This window comes from Odontesthes bonariensis, chromosome 11 (assembly GCF_027942865.1).
Source record: "Odontesthes bonariensis isolate fOdoBon6 chromosome 11, fOdoBon6.hap1, whole genome shotgun sequence".
Taxonomy (NCBI): domain Eukaryota; kingdom Metazoa; phylum Chordata; class Actinopteri; order Atheriniformes; family Atherinopsidae; genus Odontesthes; species Odontesthes bonariensis.
Window position 1 is genome coordinate 17,592,667 of NC_134516.1, and position 16,157 is coordinate 17,608,823.

Here is a 16,157-nt window from a genome sequence, read left to right on the forward strand (position 1 = left end):
ATACAAGGTAGGCTCGTCCCCACGCTTATTTATCTGGACTTTTGAACTTCATTACGGGCTAGTCTACTTACTGTGTCTTCCATGATCGCAAATGACAGGTGAGTTGATGAATGAGGAGTCGTGTACGCGCATCTGGCGTGCACGTAGACGTGCACGAGTTCTCATGTGTTTTTATGGGGCGGGACAGGAAGTTGAATAACTTTTTATTTTTCGGTTAAAAAATAAGCATTTCTTGCATCTTGCGACTACGGAGGTCACCGTTTTCAACTTCAAGCGTTCTGATAGATCATGTAAACTCTTAAAATGCCAAAAAGTAGGACTTTACGTATGACAACAACAAATCCTGCAGACTGCAGCTTTAACTATAAAAACTATAAAGCTGATGTCAGGAGTGAGAATGTTTTTCATCATTCAGTAAAAATGTTGTAGTTCTCCTGTTCATTGTGCAGAATAAAAAGACAGGATGTTCTCTGCTTTGTAGCTTTGATTCAAATATTACAGCCAAGCTAGAATGTTCTGTAACAACTTAGCAAGCCTGGATGATCAGAATCAGAATCAGAATTACTTTATTAATCCCTTGCGGGAAATTCCTTTTTTGCAGTGCCCTCGTTACAGAAAAAAGAAAAAAGATTAAGTCAGGATCTTCTCCCACTTCACTTTCAACACCTGTCAATAAAATATTAGTTTATGAGATTTACAAATCACTGTATTCTGTTTTTATTTAATGTTAAACAGCGTCCAAACTTTTTGGGACGAGGGCAGTTAAACAGATTCATCAAACTTACTTACAAACATAGTTTAGTTGAACATCCCTATTCAATGAAGCCCGTCTTTACCAGACTGCATTTGGAGAGATGGAATAAATCCTGTCAAGACATTTTAAAGTGATGTGAACATTTAAAAAAGTTAGAAACCACCGTCTTCACTGAGAAATTATCAAGAAACCAGAGCTCGCTGTAAGAAACAAGGACATTAAACGCTTCCTATAAACAGACAGGAACAAAAAAGTATTCAGTACAATTCATTTCAACACTCACAGTCTCTTTGTTTTGGGAAATCATAGAGCGTCTTACTCTGAGACAACTCTGTTAACTATTGAAGTAACCGATAACCAATTTAAATCAGTAGTCATTTCCATCCAATTCTGTGCTCTTATAGTTCAGAGTGAATGTTCGGATCAATGTCAGAACTGTCATCTATCATCAAATGCTCCTCAACGTTAACTTCTTCTTCTTCTTCTTTGTCTTCTTCCTCTGCAGCAGTGTGCTGCTGGGTGGAGTCGGGCTCCTGCGTGTCCATGACTTTCAGGAAGTCGTAGAAGTCGACAGGAGGAGGCCAGCTGTCCTCACCCAGCATCCCTGCAGAGAAACGGCAACAACGTGCAGTTTGTGAAGCACAACATATGACAATGTGACCATATTATGGGCTGGTTTGTTCACAGGACTCAATTATAAAGTGAAAGAATTCTCCAAGGAGTCCCAAAGTGGTTAATGTTCAGTTTAATCAAATAATAATTTGTGGAACAATTAAAAACACCACTTTAAATGAGCTAACATTAAACTTTTACTGCGAGTAAAATACGAGTTTATTTTCCACATATAGACCCTCAAACTTCTCACTCCTCTTTTGTTATCGTCGCCCTCCGAGCAGAATTCTTCTTCATGTGCCTTTTACAGCAGTAATATGGCCACTCTCCCATTTCATTATCAGTCAGATGCCAACTGAAACATATTTTTATCTAAAGGACCTTTGTTACTGTTACACAATGAATGAAGCCATGTTTCCACTTTACTTTACTGACATGCTGCACATTAGACGCATTTCTCAGGCAGTTATCCATCCCTTTAAAACCTCCCCTCAACATTATAAAACGTTCATAAGATACCTTTATTCTCTACTCAGTGAATGGGGATCTGACACCAGCCTTCCCTGCTCACACTATGCTCTGTTTAGGACATCTAATATCAGGCTAATTTGGGTGTGAATGTTTCAACCAGTGAGCTCCTGAGAGGCTGAATTCTACATAATCAAGTAAAAGTATCAGAATAATTCTTGGCCAAACGAATCCCAAGTCACTCAGCTTCTGGACCAACTCCAGGCTTCTGCTTCTGTCTGGCCAAATCCTAATCCATAAAACCCCTTACAGACATGTTATTAAGGTGAAAAACTTTCACATAAATGGATATAATAAAGAGGGAGGGAGCAGGATGCCATCTATGTACATTTTAAACACACACAGGTTCCACTTCCTGTGGTCTTCTTTACTTTCCTCTGATCGTGCTGCTGTTGGATTTATTCTCTCCTCCTTACCTGCCGGTGTCTCGGTCCCATCCTCGACCCTCTGCAGCCACTGCAGCACAGACGAAGCCACGATGGGGGTGTTGGGCGGGTACTGGTAGATTTCCCCTCTGGAGGGTAAATGTGTGAGAAGCAGGGCAGGAAGTGGGGGCATTGTGCCCAGGTATGAGCCCAGGACCGACATGCCAGCTGGAGTGCGGCCACTGAAACGCACACCAACAAATATCCTTAAATAATAATAATAATGCTTCAAAAAGAAGAGCAAACACGAGTGATGTACGCACAGGTGGATCCAGCAGGCCAGGTATCGCTCCATCTTCATCCCTCCCACCTCCACCACTCCTCTCATCTCCTGCAGAAGCGCCTGGTTCTGCTTCCACCCGACCTCATCCTCCTCGTCCCCCACAAAGAGGAGGAGGAGGGCTTTACCCAGCGAGAGGAAGGAGGGCAGGTTTTCCACAGTCAACTCAGGCTGGAGAAAGAACATATCTTTATATCTTCGGGAAGACGTGGAGAGGAGGCTGTCTTTGCTCCTTCTTATGTCTAAAAAGCTGTGGCATCAGAATACATTGAGTAAAAGCAGGCTCTTAGATTCAAACTATGTGATCAGTATGAATGATTTGGACCGTTTTTGAGCAGGAAAGGACAACTTGAACATATTAAAGTCTTATTAGTCTGGGTTCCCCTCTGAATGTCAACACATTCTGGGATTTACTGAAGGAATCTGTCATTGAATGCAGGTTTGACCTTGACCTTGATCATAGCCAACTAACCAAAGCGCTAACCTAACCCCTAATCAAAGCGCTAACCTAACCGCTAACCAAAGAGCTAACCAAAGAGCTAACCTAACCGCTAACCAAAGAGCTAACCAAAGAGCTAACCTAACCGCTAACCAAAGCACTAACCAAAGCGCTAACCAAAGCGCTAACCTAACCGCTAACCAAAGCGCTAACCTAACCGCTAACCAAAGCGCTAACCTAACCGCTAACCAAAGCGCTAACCTAACCGCTAACCTAACTGCTAACCAAAGCACTAACCAAAGAGCTAACCTAACCGCTATCCAAAGCACTAACTAAAGCACTAACCAAAGCGCTAACCTAACCGCTAACCAAAGCGCTAACCAAAGTGCTAACCTAACCGCTAACCAAAGAGCTAACCTAACCGCTAACAAACCGCTAACCAAAGCGCTAACCAAAGCTCTAACCTAACAGCTAACCAAAGCGCTAACCAAAGTTCTAACCTAACAGCTAACCAAAGCACTAACCAAAGCGCTAACCAAAGAGCTAACCTAACCGCTAACCAAAGCACTAACCTAAGCGCTAACCAAAGCGCTAACCAAAGAGCTAACCAAAGCGCTAACCTAACCGCTAACCAAAGCACTAACCAAACCGCTAACCAAAGAGCTAACCTAACCGCTAACCAAAGCACTAACCTAACCGCTAACCAAAGCGCTAACCAAAGAGCTAACCAAAGCACTAACCAAACCGCTAACCAAAGCGCTAACCTAACCGCTAACCAAAGCACTAACCTAAGCGCTAACCAAAGAGCTAACCAAAGCGCTAACCTAACTGCTAACCAAAGCGCTAACCAAAGCACTAACCAAACCGCTAACCTAACCGCTAACCTAAGCTCCTCCTCTTTTTACCTTTATAGTGCGACCGAAATGAGTGTGGAGCCGAATTCATTGGACCATAACAGCAAATAAAACAGTCAGAGGACCTTTTAGCATTTAAATTAACATGACAGCACAGCAGAGAGAGTAAAAAGCACACAAACACACACCATGGAGTGCAGCAGTGCAGTGTTAATGTGTGTTAGCAGCTCTTTAGCAGAGGAGGACACGGGCAGCGTGGAGGGACGAGCGTGTGTCCTCCAAGATGGAAACACCAACACTGCAGGAGGGTCCACAGCGTGGTCTGCGGCCCTGTGCAGCAAACACACAAAGGTACAAATTTAACACGTCAAAGATGAGCAAGGCAGTTCGGCATCTTTATCTGAACTGTAAGAACTGATAAAAACAGATTTTTCCTTGTTTATCTTTTTAATTTTGGCTAAACTCTAAAGTTTTAATACATGAACATTAAACGTTCATAACGTTAAATTTTCTCATTGTTTCAAAATTAAATCCATTAAAATGACTAAGTTTGATCCATCGGTGGCTAAAAGGAGACCTCGGGTGTCACTTTTCAGAACTTTTTAACCACGCTGAAGGAATGATGTGGTAGAGGAGAAAAAGATGAGGAGGAAGAACATGACCGAGTGGACAAAAAAGAAGAACATGAAGAAGAGGAGGAACAAGAATTAAGGAGACAATGATGGAATAATGAGAATAAAGGATCCATCTATCTCATTGCAATTTAAAAAGTGTGCATTACTTTGTATCTCTCAACTCAAACTTTATTTAAAAACACATTTAAAAACAACCGGGGTTGACCAAAGTGTTAAAGGTTAAAGCAGCATGGCTGATAAGAGAAAGAAATGAAGATAAATACTAAAATACATAAACACAATGCAATGAAATAAAATAAATTAGAGTAAAACTGTTTTTTCACGACTTTTCGCCAACCTGGCGATCAAATTTCAGCCTGTCAGCAAATATTTTTACAAAAAATGTATCTGTGTGTTGATTTGACCCATTTTGTCGATTTGTGAGCAGGTGTTCATCCCATAATCCCATCAGTCTTGTTCTTGTTAGGGCCTGTAACATCATCCTTTCATTGTGTCTTTCACTGACTCCAGGTGTCTTTTGTCAGCCTGTAAATAATGACGGCACATTTCTGTGTGTAGGTGTGCGTGTGCAGGGCTCAGACGGCACATTTCTGACCGTTTTGTTACATTCCACAACTGTAGAATAAACTTTAAACTTTAAACCCATTGGGGGATGAATAAAGTGTTTTTCTATTCTATTCTAGAAAGAGCCACAGAGCCCAAAAAGATCTGCCAACACCTCACCAAACACAGCTTTTGTCCTCTGCATACTCCAGCTACCCTGTGTTTGATCATTTCTACAGTCATTGGCATTTCTGCAGAAACAGCCTTGAAACAGCAAAGATGGAGTGAATGTGAAAGCAGAGCCGGTACCATTTCTCTGCCGGTGCGCCTGTCAGCAGTCCACTCAGCACGTCTCCTCTCAGTGACTTTGCTGCTTCCACAAACGCAGAGAAACCTGGCAGGAGAAACATCGAGGTCACCTTTTATGCAGGCATTAATAAAAAGATAAAGCAGGCTATGAAGACACATGGAAAAGCAGGAAAATTCCATATTCAGTCTTATTTCCGTTTAATCTGCTCTGAACTCCGATATTTGAAGGCATTCAAAATTACATCTTAAAAGATTACAATAGGATCAAATCTGGGGAGTATTTGGAGTCTTTGTACCGTTTTTGGTGTCGAGGTTCAGTGCTCTAACACCAGATGCCAAATCCTGATATTCAAAATACTTTTTAGACGTAATTTTTAGCTTCTTCCCTCCATTTTGAGTGTTTTAGCTGATATATGTTTCAGTTTCTTTCCTCATCACAATAATCTGGTTCTGGTTCCTGAATGGTTCCGGTTCTCTCTGGTTCCGGTTCCTGAATGGTTCCGGTTCTCTCTGGTTCTGGTTCCTGAATGGTTCCGGTTCTCTCTGGTTCTGGTTCCTGAATGGTTCCGGTTCTCTCTGGTTCTGGTTCCTGAATGGTTCTGGTTCTCTCTGGTTCCGGTTCCTGAATGGTTCCGGTTCTCTCTGGTTCCGGTTCCTGAATGGTTCTGGTTCTCTCTGGTTCTGGTTCTCTCTGGTTCTGGTTCTCTCTGGTTCTGGTTCCTGAATGGTTCTGGTTCTCTCTGGTTCTGGTTCCTGAATGGTTCTGGTTCTGGTTGCTGAATGGTTCTGGTTCCTGAATGGTTCTGGTTCTCTCTGGTTCTGGTTCTCTCTGGTTCTGGTTCCTGAATGGTTCTGGTTCCTGAATGGTTCTGGTTCCGGTTCTCTCTGGTTCTGGTTCCTGAATGGTTCTGGTTCTCTCAGGTTCTGGTTCTCTCTGGTTCCGGTTCCTGAATGGTTCCGGTTCTCTCTGGTTCCGGTTCCTGAATGGTTCTGGTTCTCTCTGGTTCTGGTTCTCTCTGGTTCTGGTTCTCTCTGGTTCTGGTTCCTGAATGGTTCTGGTTCTCTCAGGTTCTGGTTCTCTCTGGTTCTGGTTCCTGAATGGTTCTGGTTCTGGTTGCTGAATGGTTCTGGTTCCTGAATGGTTCTGGTTCTCTCTGGTTCTGGTTCTCTCTGGTTCTGTTTCCTGAATGGTTCTGGTTCCTGAATGGTTCTGGTTCCGGTTCTCTTTGGTTCTGGTTCCTGAATGGTTCTGGTTCTCTCTGGTTCTGGTTCCTGAATGGTTCTGGTTCCTGAATGGTTCTGGTTCTCTCTGGTTCTGGTTCTCTCTGGTTCTGGTTCCTGACGGTTCTGGTTCTGGTTCCTGAATGGTTCTGGTTCTCTCTGGTTCTGGTTCCTGAATGGTTCTGGTTCTCTCTGGTTCTGGTTCCTGAATGGTTCTGGTTCTCTCTGGTTCTGGTTCCTGAATGGTTCTGGTTCTGGTTGCTGAATGGTTCTGGTTCCTGAATGGTTCCGGTTCTCTCTGGTTCTGGTTCTCTCTGGTTCTGGTTCCTGAATGGTTCTGGTTCTCTCTGGTTCTGGTTCCTGAATGGTTCTGGTTCCTGAATGGTTCTGGTTCCTGAATGGTTCCGGTTCCTGAATGGTTCCGGTTCTCTCTGGTTCTGGTTCCTGAATGGTTCTGGTTCTCTCTGGTTCTGGTTCCTGAATGGTTCTGGTTCTCTCTGGTTCTGGTTCCTGAATGGTTCTGGTTCTCTCTGGTTCCGGTTCCGGTTCCTGAATGGTTCCGGTTCTCTCTGGTTCCGGTTCCTGAATGGTTCCGGTTCTCTCTGGTTCTGGTTCCTGAATGGTTCTGGTTCTCTCTGGTTCTGGTTCCTGAATGGTTCTGGTTCTCTCAGGTTCTGGTTCTCTCTGGTTCTGGTTCCTGAATGGTTCTGGTTCTGGTTGCTGAATGGTTCTGGTTCTCTCTGGTTCTGGTTCCTGAATAGTTCTGGTTCTCTCTGGTTCTGGTTCCTGAATAGTTCTGGTTCTCTCTGGTTCTGGTTCCTGAATGGTTCTGGTTCTCTCTGGTTCTGGTTCCTGAATGGTTCTGGTTCCTGAATGGTTCTGGTTCCGGTTCCTGAATGGTTCCGGTTCTCTCTGGTTCTGGTTCCTGAATGGTTCCGGTTCTCTCTGGTTCTGGTTCCTGAATGGTTCCGGTTCTCTCTGGTTCTGGTTCCTGAATGGTTCCGGTTCTCTCTGGTTCTGGTTCCTGAATGGTTCTGGTTCTCTCTGGTTCTGGTTCCTGAATGGTTCTGGTTCTCTCTGGTTCTGGTTCTCTCTGGTTCTGGTTCCTGAATGGTTCTGGTTATCTCTGGTTCTGGTTCCTGACGGTTCTGGTTCTGGTTGCTGAATGGTTCTGGTTCTCTCTGGTTCTGGTTCCTGAATGGTTCTGGTTCTCTCTGGTTCTGGTTCCTGAATGGTTCTGGTTCTGGTTGCTGAATGGTTCTGGTTCCTGAATGGTTCCGGTTCTCTCTGGTTCTGGTTCTCTCTGGTTCTGGTTCCTGAATGGTTCTGGTTCTCTCTGGTTCTGGTTCCTGAATGGTTCTGGTTCTCTCTGGTTCTGGTTCCTGAATGGTTCCGGTTGCTGAATGGTTCCGGTTCCTGAATGGTTCTGGTTGCTGAATGGTTCCGGTTCCTGAATGGTTCTGGTTCTTGAATGGTTCTGGTTCTCTCTGGTTCCGGTTCCTGAATGGTTCCGGTTCTCTCTGGTTCTGGTTCCTGAATGGTTTTGGTTCTCTCTGGTTCTGGTTCTCTCTGGTTCTGGATCCTGAATGGTTCTGGTTCTCTCTGGTTCTGGTTCCTGAATGGTTCTGGTTCTCTCTGGTTCTGGTTCTCTCTGGTTCTGGTTCCTGAATGGTTCTGGTTCTCTCTGGTTCTGGTTCCTGAATGGTTCTGGTTCTCTCTGGTTCTGGTTCCTGAATGGTTCTGGTTCTCTCTGGTTCTGGTTCCTGAATGGTTCTGGTTCTCTCTGGTTCCGGTTCCTGAATGGTTCTGGTTCTCTCTGGTTCCGGTTCCTGAATGGTTCTGGTTCTCTCTGGTTCTGGTTCTCTCTGGTTCTGGTTCTCTCTGGTTCTGGTTCCTGAATGGTTCTGGTTCTCTCTGGTTCTGGTTCCTGAGTGGTTCTGGTTCTCTCAGGTTCTGGTTCCTGAATGGTTCTGGTTCCTGAATGGTTCTGGTTCCTGAATGGTTCCGGTTCTCTCTGGTTCTGGTTCCTGAATGGTTCCGGTTCTCTCTGGTTCTGGTTCCTGAATGGTTCTGGTTCTCTCTGGTTCTGGTTCTCTCTGGTTCTGGTTCCCTCTGGTTCTGGTTCCTGAATGGTTCTGGTTCTCTCAGGTTCTGGTTCTCTCTGGTTCTGGTTCCTGACGGTTCTGGTTCTGGTTGCTGAATGGTTCTGGTTCTCTCTGGTTCTGGTTCTCTCTGGTTCTGGTTCTCTCTGGTTCTGGTTCCTGAATGGTTCTGGTTCTCTCTGGTTCTGGTTCCTGAGTGGTTCTGGTTCTCTCAGGTTCTGGTTCCTGAATGGTTCTGGTTCCTGAATGGTTCCGGTTCTCTCTGGTTCTGGTTCCTGAATGGTTCCGGTTCTCTCTGGTTCTGGTTCCTGAATGGTTCTGGTTCTCTCTGGTTCTGGTTCTCTCTGGTTCTGGTTCCCTCTGGTTCTGGTTCCTGAATGGTTCTGGTTCTCTCAGGTTCTGGTTCTCTCTGGTTCTGGTTCCTGACGGTTCTGGTTCTGGTTGCTGAATGGTTCTGGTTCTCTCTGGTTCTGGTTCCTGAATGGTTCTGGTTCTCTCTGGTTCTGGTTCCTGAATGGTTCCGGTTCTCTCTGGTTCTGGTTCCTGAATGGTTCCTGAATGGTTCTGGTTCTCTCTGGTTCTGGTTCCTGAATGGTTCTGGTTCCTGAATGGTTCCGGTTCTCTCTGGTTCTGGTTCCTGAATGGTTCCGGTTCTCTCTGGTTCTGGTTCCTGAATGGTTCCGGTTCTCTCTGGTTCTGGTTCCTGAATGGTTCTGGTTCTCTCTGGTTCTGGTTCCTGAATGGTTCTGGTTCTCTCTGGTTCTGGTTCTCTCTGGTTCTGGTTCCTGAATGGTTCTGGTTCCTGAATGGTTCTGGTTCTCTCTGGTTCTGGTTCCTGAATGGTTCTGGTTCTCTCTGGTTCCGGTTCCTGAATGGTTCCGGTTCTCTCTGGTTCCGGTTCCTGAATGGTTCCGGTTCTCTCTGGTTCTGGTTCCTGAATGGTTCTGGTTCTCTCTGGTTCTGGTTCCTGAATGGTTCTGGTTCTCTCAGGTTCTGGTTCTCTCTGGTTCTGGTTCCTGAATGGTTCTGGTTCTGGTTGCTGAATGGTTCTGGTTCTCTCTGGTTCTGGTTCCTGAATGGTTCTGGTTCTCTCTGGTTCTGGTTCCTGAATGGTTCTGGTTCTCTCTGGTTCTGGTTCCTGAATGGTTCTGGTTCTCTCTGGTTCCGGTTCCTGAATGGTTCCGGTTCTCTCTGGTTCTGGTTCCTGAATGGTTCCGGTTCTCTCTGGTTCTGGTTCCTGAATGGTTCCGGTTCTCTCTGGTTCTGGTTCCTGAATGGTTCTGGTTCTCTCTGGTTCTGGTTCCTGAATGGTTCTGGTTCTCTCTGGTTCTGGTTCCTGAATGGTTCTGGTTCTCTCTGGTTCTGGTTCCTGAATGGTTCTGGTTCTCTCTGGTTCTGGTTCCTGAATGGTTCCGGTTGCTGAATGGTTCCGGTTCCTGAATGGTTCTGGTTGCTGAATGGTTCCGGTTCCTGAATGGTTCTGGTTCCTGAATGGTTCTGGTTGTCTCTGGTTCCGGTTCCTGAATGGTTCTGGTTCTCTCTGGTTCTGGTTCCTGAATGGTTCTGGTTCTCTCTGGTTCTGGTTCCTGAATGGTTCTGGTTCCTGAATGGTTCTGGTTCTCTCTGGTTCTGGTTCCTGAATGGTTCTGGTTCCTGAATGGTTCCGGTTCTCTCTGGTTCTGGTTCCTGAATTGTTCTGGTTCTCTCTGGTTCTGGTTCCTGAATGGTTCCTGAATGGTTCTGGTTCTCTCTGGTTCTGGTTCCTGAATGGTTCTGGTTCTCTCTGGTTCTGGTTCCTGAATGGTTCTGGTTCTCTCTGGTTCTGGTTCCTGAATGGTTCTGGTTCTCTCTGGTTCTGGTTCCTGAATGGTTCTGGTTCTCTCTGGTTCCGGTTCCTGAATGGTTCTGGTTCTCTCTGGTTCTGGTTCCTGAATGGTTCTGGTTCTCTCTGGTTCCGGTTCCTGAATGGTTCTGGTTCTCTCTGGTTCCGGTTCCTGAATGGTTCTGGTTCTCTCTGGTTCTGGTTCTCTCTGGTTCTGGTTCTCTCTGGTTCCGGTTCCTGAATGGTTCTGGTTCTCTCTGGTTCTGGTTCCTGAGTGGTTCTGGTTCTCTCTGGTTCTGGTTCCTGAATGGTTCTGGTTCCTGAATGGTTCTGGTTCCTGAATGGTTCTGGTTCTCTCTGGTTCTGGTTCCTGAATGGTTCTGGTTCTCTCTGGTTCCGGTTCCTGAATGGTTCTGGTTCTCTCTGGTTCTGGTTCCTGAATGGTTCTGGTTCTTTCTGGTTCCGGTTCCTGAATGGTTCTGGTTCTCTCTGGTTCCGGTTCCTGAATGGTTCTGGTTCTCTCTGGTTCTGGTTCTCTCTGGTTCTGGTTCTCTCTGGTTCTGGTTCCTGAATGGTTCTGGTTCTCTCTGGTTCTGGTTCCTGAGTGGTTCTGGTTCTCTCAGGTTCTGGTTCCTGAATGGTTCTGGTTCCTGAATGGTTCCGGTTCTCTCTGGTTCTGGTTCCTGAATGGTTCCGGTTCTCTCTGGTTCTGGTTCCTGAATGGTTCCGGTTCTCTCTGGTTCTGGTTCCTGAATGGTTCTGGTTCTCTCTGGTTCTGGTTCTCTCTGGTTCTGGTTCCTGAATGGTTCTGGTTCTCTCTGGTTCTGGTTCCTGAATGGTTCTGGTTCTCTCAGGTTCTGGTTCTCTCTGGTTCTGGTTCCTGACGGTTCTGGTTCTGGTTGCTGAATGGTTCTGGTTCTCTCTGGTTCTGGTTCCTGAATGGTTCCGGTTCTCTCTGGTTCTGGTTCCTGAATGGTTCCGGTTCCTGAATGGTTCCGGTTCCTGAATGGTTCCGGTTCCTGAATGGTTCCGGTTCTCTCTGGTTCTGGTTCCTGAATGGTTCTGGTTCTCTCTGGTTCTGGTTCCTGAATGGTTCCGGTTCCTGAATGGTTCTGGTTCCTGAATGGTTCTGGTTCTCTCTGGTTCTGGTTCCTGAATGGTTCTGGTTCTCTCTGGTTCCGGTTCCTGAATGGTTCTGGTTCTCTCTGGTTCCGGTTCCTGAATGGTTCCGGTTCTCTCTGGTTCTGGTTCCTGAATGGTTCTGGTTCTCTCTGGTTCTGGTTCTCTCTGGTTCTGGTTCCTGAATGGTTCTGGTTCTCTCAGGTTCTGGTTCTCTCTGGTTCTGGTTCTGGTTGCTGAATGGTTCTGGTTCTCTCTGGTTCTGGTTCCTGAATGGTTCTGGTTCTCTCTGGTTCTGGTTCCTGAATGGTTCTGGTTCTCTCTGGTTCTGGTTCCTGAATGGTTCTGGTTCCTGAATGGTTCTGGTTCTCTCTGGTTCCGGTTCCTGAATGGTTCCGGTTCTCTCTGGTTCTGGTTCCTGAATGGTTCCGGTTCTCTCTGGTTCTGGTTCCTGAATGGTTCCGGTTCTCTCTGGTTCTGGTTCCTGAATGGTTCTGGTTCTCTCTGGTTCTGGTTCCTGAATGGTTCTGGTTCTCTCTGGTTCTGGTTCTCTCTGGTTCTGGTTCCTGAATGGTTCTGGTTCTCTCTGGTTCTGGTTCCTGACGGTTCTGGTTCTGGTTGCTGAATGGTTCTGGTTCTCTCTGGTTCTGGTTCCTGAATGGTTCTGGTTCTGGTTGCTGAATGGTTCTGGTTCCTGAATGGTTCCGGTTCTCTCTGGTTCTGGTTCTCTCTGGTTCTGGTTCCTGAATGGTTCTGGTTCTCTCTGGTTCTGGTTCCTGAATGGTTCTGGTTCTCTCTGGTTCTGGTTCCTGAATGGTTCCGGTTGCTGAATGGTTCTGGTTGCTGAATGGTTCCGGTTCCTGAATGGTTCTGGTTCCTGAATGGTTCCGGTTCTCTCTGGTTCTGGTTCCTGAATGGTTCTGGTTCTCTCTGGTTCTGGTTCCTGAATGGTTCCTGAATGGTTCTGGTTCTCTCTGGTTCTGGTTCCTGAATGGTTCTGGTTCTCTCTGGTTCTGGTTCCTGAATGGTTCTGGTTCTCTCTGGTTCCGGTTCCTGAATGGTTCTGGTTCTCTCTGGTTCTGGTTCCTGAATGGTTCTGGTTCTCTCTGGTTCCGGTTCCTGAATGGTTCTGGTTCTCTCTGGTTCCGGTTCCTGAATGGTTCTGGTTCTCTCTGGTTCCGGTTCCTGAATGGTTCTGGTTCTCTCTGGTTCTGGTTCTCTCTGGTTCTGGTTCTCTCTGGTTCTGGTTCCTGAATGGTTCTGGTTCTCTCTGGTTCTGGTTCCTGAGTGGTTCTGGTTCTCTCAGGTTCTGGTTCCTGAATGGTTCTGGTTCCTGAATGGTTCTGGTTCCTGAATGGTTCTGGTTCCTGAATGGTTCCGGTTCTCTCTGGTTCTGGTTCCTGAATGGTTCCGGTTCTCTCTGGTTCTGGTTCCTGAATGGTTCCGGTTCTCTCTGGTTCTGGTTCCTGAATGGTTCTGGTTCTCTCTGGTTCTGGTTCTCTCTGGTTCTGGTTCCTGAATGGTTCTGGTTCTCTCTGGTTCTGGTTCTCTCTGGTTCTGGTTCCTGAATGGTTCTGGTTCTCTCAGGTTCTGGTTCTCTCTGGTTCTGGTTCCTGACGGTTCTGGTTCTGGTTGCTGAATGGTTCTGGTTCTCTCTGGTTCTGGTTCCTGAATGGTTCTGGTTCTCTCTGGTTCTGGTTCCTGAATGGTTCCGGTTCTCTCTGGTTCTGGTTCCTGAATGGTTTCTGAATGGTTCTGGTTCTCTCTGGTTCTGGTTCCTGAATGGTTCTGGTTCCTGAATGGTTCCGGTTCTCTCTGGTTCTGGTTCCTGAATGGTTCCGGTTCTCTCTGGTTCTGGTTCCTGAATGGTTCCGGTTCTCTCTGGTTCTGGTTCCTGAATGGTTCCGGTTCTCTCTGGTTCTGGTTCCTGAATGGTTCTGGTTCTCTCTGGTTCTGGTTCCTGAATGGTTCTGGTTCTCTCTGGTTCTGGTTCCTGACGGTTCTGGTTCTGGTTGCTGAATGGTTCTGGTTCTCTCTGGTTCTGGTTCTCTCTGGTTCTGGTTCCTGAATGGTTCTGGTTCTGGTTGCTGAATGGTTCTGGTTCCTGAATGGTTCCGGTTCTCTCTGGTTCTGGTTCTCTCTGGTTCTGGTTCCTGAATGGTTCTGGTTCTCTCTGGTTCTGGTTCCTGAATGGTTCTGGTTCTCTCTGGTTCTGGTTCCTGAATGGTTCCGGTTGCTGAATGGTTCTGGTTGCTGAATGGTTCCGGTTCCTGAATGGTTCTGGTTCCTGAATGGTTCCGGTTCTCTCTGGTTCTGGTTCCTGAATGGTTCTGGTTCTCTCTGGTTCTGGTTCCTGAATGGTTCCTGAATGGTTCTGGTTCTCTCTGGTTCTGGTTCCTGAATGGTTCTGGTTCTCTCTGGTTCTGGTTCCTGAATGGTTCTGGTTCTCTCTGGTTCTGGTTCCTGAATGGTTCTGGTTCTCTCTGGTTCCGGTTCCTGAATGGTTCTGGTTCTCTCTGGTTCTGGTTCCTGAATGGTTCTGGTTCTCTCTGGTTCCGGTTCCTGAATGGTTCTGGTTCTCTCTGGTTCCGGTTCCTGAATGGTTCTGGTTCTCTCTGGTTCCGGTTCCTGAATGGTTCTGGTTCTCTCTGGTTCTGGTTCTCTCTGGTTCTGGTTCTCTCTGGTTCTGGTTCCTGAATGGTTCTGGTTCTCTCTGGTTCTGGTTCCTGAGTGGTTCTGGTTCTCTCAGGTTCTGGTTCCTGAATGGTTCTGGTTCCTGAATGGTTCTGGTTCCTGAATGGTTCCGGTTCTCTCTGGTTCTGGTTCCTGAATGGTTCCGGTTCTCTCTGGTTCTGGTTCCTGAATGGTTCCGGTTCTCTCTGGTTCTGGTTCCTGAATGGTTCTGGTTCTCTCTGGTTCTGGTTCTCTCTGGTTCTGGTTCCTGAATGGTTCTGGTTCTCTCTGGTTCTGGTTCTCTCTGGTTCTGGTTCCTGAATGGTTCTGGTTCTCTCAGGTTCTGGTTCTCTCTGGTTCTGGTTCCTGACGGTTCTGGTTCTGGTTGCTGAATGGTTCTGGTTCTCTCTGGTTCTGGTTCCTGAATGGTTCTGGTTCTCTCTGGTTCCGGTTCCTGAATGGTTCCGGTTCTCTCTGGTTCTGGTTCCTGAATGGTTCTGGTTCTCTCTGGTTCTGGTTCCTGAATGGTTCCGGTTCCTGAATGGTTCTGGTTCCTGAATGGTTCTGGTTCTCTCTGGTTCTGGTTCCTGAATGATTCTGGTTCTCTCTGGTTCCGGTTCCTGAATGGTTCTGGTTCTCTCTGGTTCCGGTTCCTGAATGGTTCCGGTTCTCTCTGGTTCTGGTTCCTGAATGGTTCTGGTTCTCTCTGGTTCTGGTTCTCTCTGGTTCTGGTTCCTGAATGGTTCTGGTTCTCTCTGGTTCCGGTTCCTGAATGGTTCCGGTTCTCTCTGGTTCTGGTTCCTGAATGGTTCCGGTTCTCTCTGGTTCTGGTTCCTGAATGGTTCCGGTTCTCTCTGGTTCTGGTTCCTGAATGGTTCTGGTTCTCTCTGGTTCTGGTTCCTGAATGGTTCTGGTTCTCTCTGGTTCTGGTTCTCTCTGGTTCTGGTTCCTGAATGGTTCTGGTTCTCTCTGGTTCTGGTTCCTGACGGTTCTGGTTCTGGTTGCTGAATGGTTCTGGTTCTCTCTGGTTCTGGTTCTCTCTGGTTCTGGTTCCTGAATGGTTCTGGTTCTGGTTGCTGAATGGTTCTGGTTCCTGAATGGTTCCGGTTCTCTCTGGTTCTGGTTCTCTCTGGTTCTGGTTCCTGAATGGTTCTGGTTCTCTCTGGTTCTGGTTCCTGAATGGTTCTGGTTCTCTCTGGTTCTGGTTCCTGAATGGTTCCGGTTGCTGAATGGTTCTGGTTGCTGAATGGTTCCGGTTCCTGAATGGTTCTGGTTCCTGAATGGTTCCGGTTCTCTCTGGTTCTGGTTCCTGAATGGTTCTGGTTCTCTCTGGTTCTGGTTCCTGAATGGTTCCTGAATGGTTCTGGTTCTCTCTGGTTCTGGTTCCTGAATGGTTCTGGTTCTCTCTGGTTCTGGTTCCTGAATGGTTCTGGTTCTCTCTGGTTCTGGTTCCTGAATGGTTCTGGTTCTCTCTGGTTCCGGTTCCTGAATGGTTCTGGTTCTCTCTGGTTCTGGTTCCTGAATGGTTCTGGTTCTCTCTGGTTCCGGTTCCTGAATGGTTCTGGTTCTCTCTGGTTCCGGTTCCTGAATGGTTCTGGTTCTCTCTGGTTCCGGTTCCTGAATGGTTCTGGTTCTCTCTGGTTCTGGTTCTCTCTGGTTCTGGTTCTCTCTGGTTCTGGTTCCTGAATGGTTCTGGTTCTCTCTGGTTCTGGTTCCTGAGTGGTTCTGGTTCTCTCAGGTTCTGGTTCCTGAATGGTTCTGGTTCCTGAATGGTTCTGGTTCCTGAATGGTTCCGGTTCTCTCTGGTTCTGGTTCCTGAATGGTTCCGGTTCTCTCTGGTT

General features: G+C 46.8%; 1 protein-coding gene across 2 annotated transcripts in view; it reads right to left on the reverse strand.

The window, feature by feature from the left end:
* Positions 1 to 549: 549 nt before the first annotated feature.
* Positions 550 to 16,157, reverse strand: part of txndc16 (thioredoxin domain containing 16) — a 28,447-nt gene continuing 12,839 nt past the window's right edge. For both annotated transcript variants that reach the window (XM_075477795.1, XM_075477794.1), the window contains exons 16-20: positions 5,380 to 5,464; positions 4,081 to 4,222; positions 2,583 to 2,770; positions 2,311 to 2,501; positions 550 to 1,358 (exon numbers count right to left, since the gene is read on the reverse strand). In XM_075477795.1, coding sequence (XP_075333910.1) covers positions 1,153 to 1,358; positions 2,311 to 2,501; positions 2,583 to 2,770; positions 4,081 to 4,222; positions 5,380 to 5,464 — 812 coding nt within the window. In that variant the 3' untranslated portion in view covers positions 550 to 1,152. The remainder of the gene's footprint in view (positions 1,359 to 2,310; positions 2,502 to 2,582; positions 2,771 to 4,080; positions 4,223 to 5,379; positions 5,465 to 16,157) is intronic.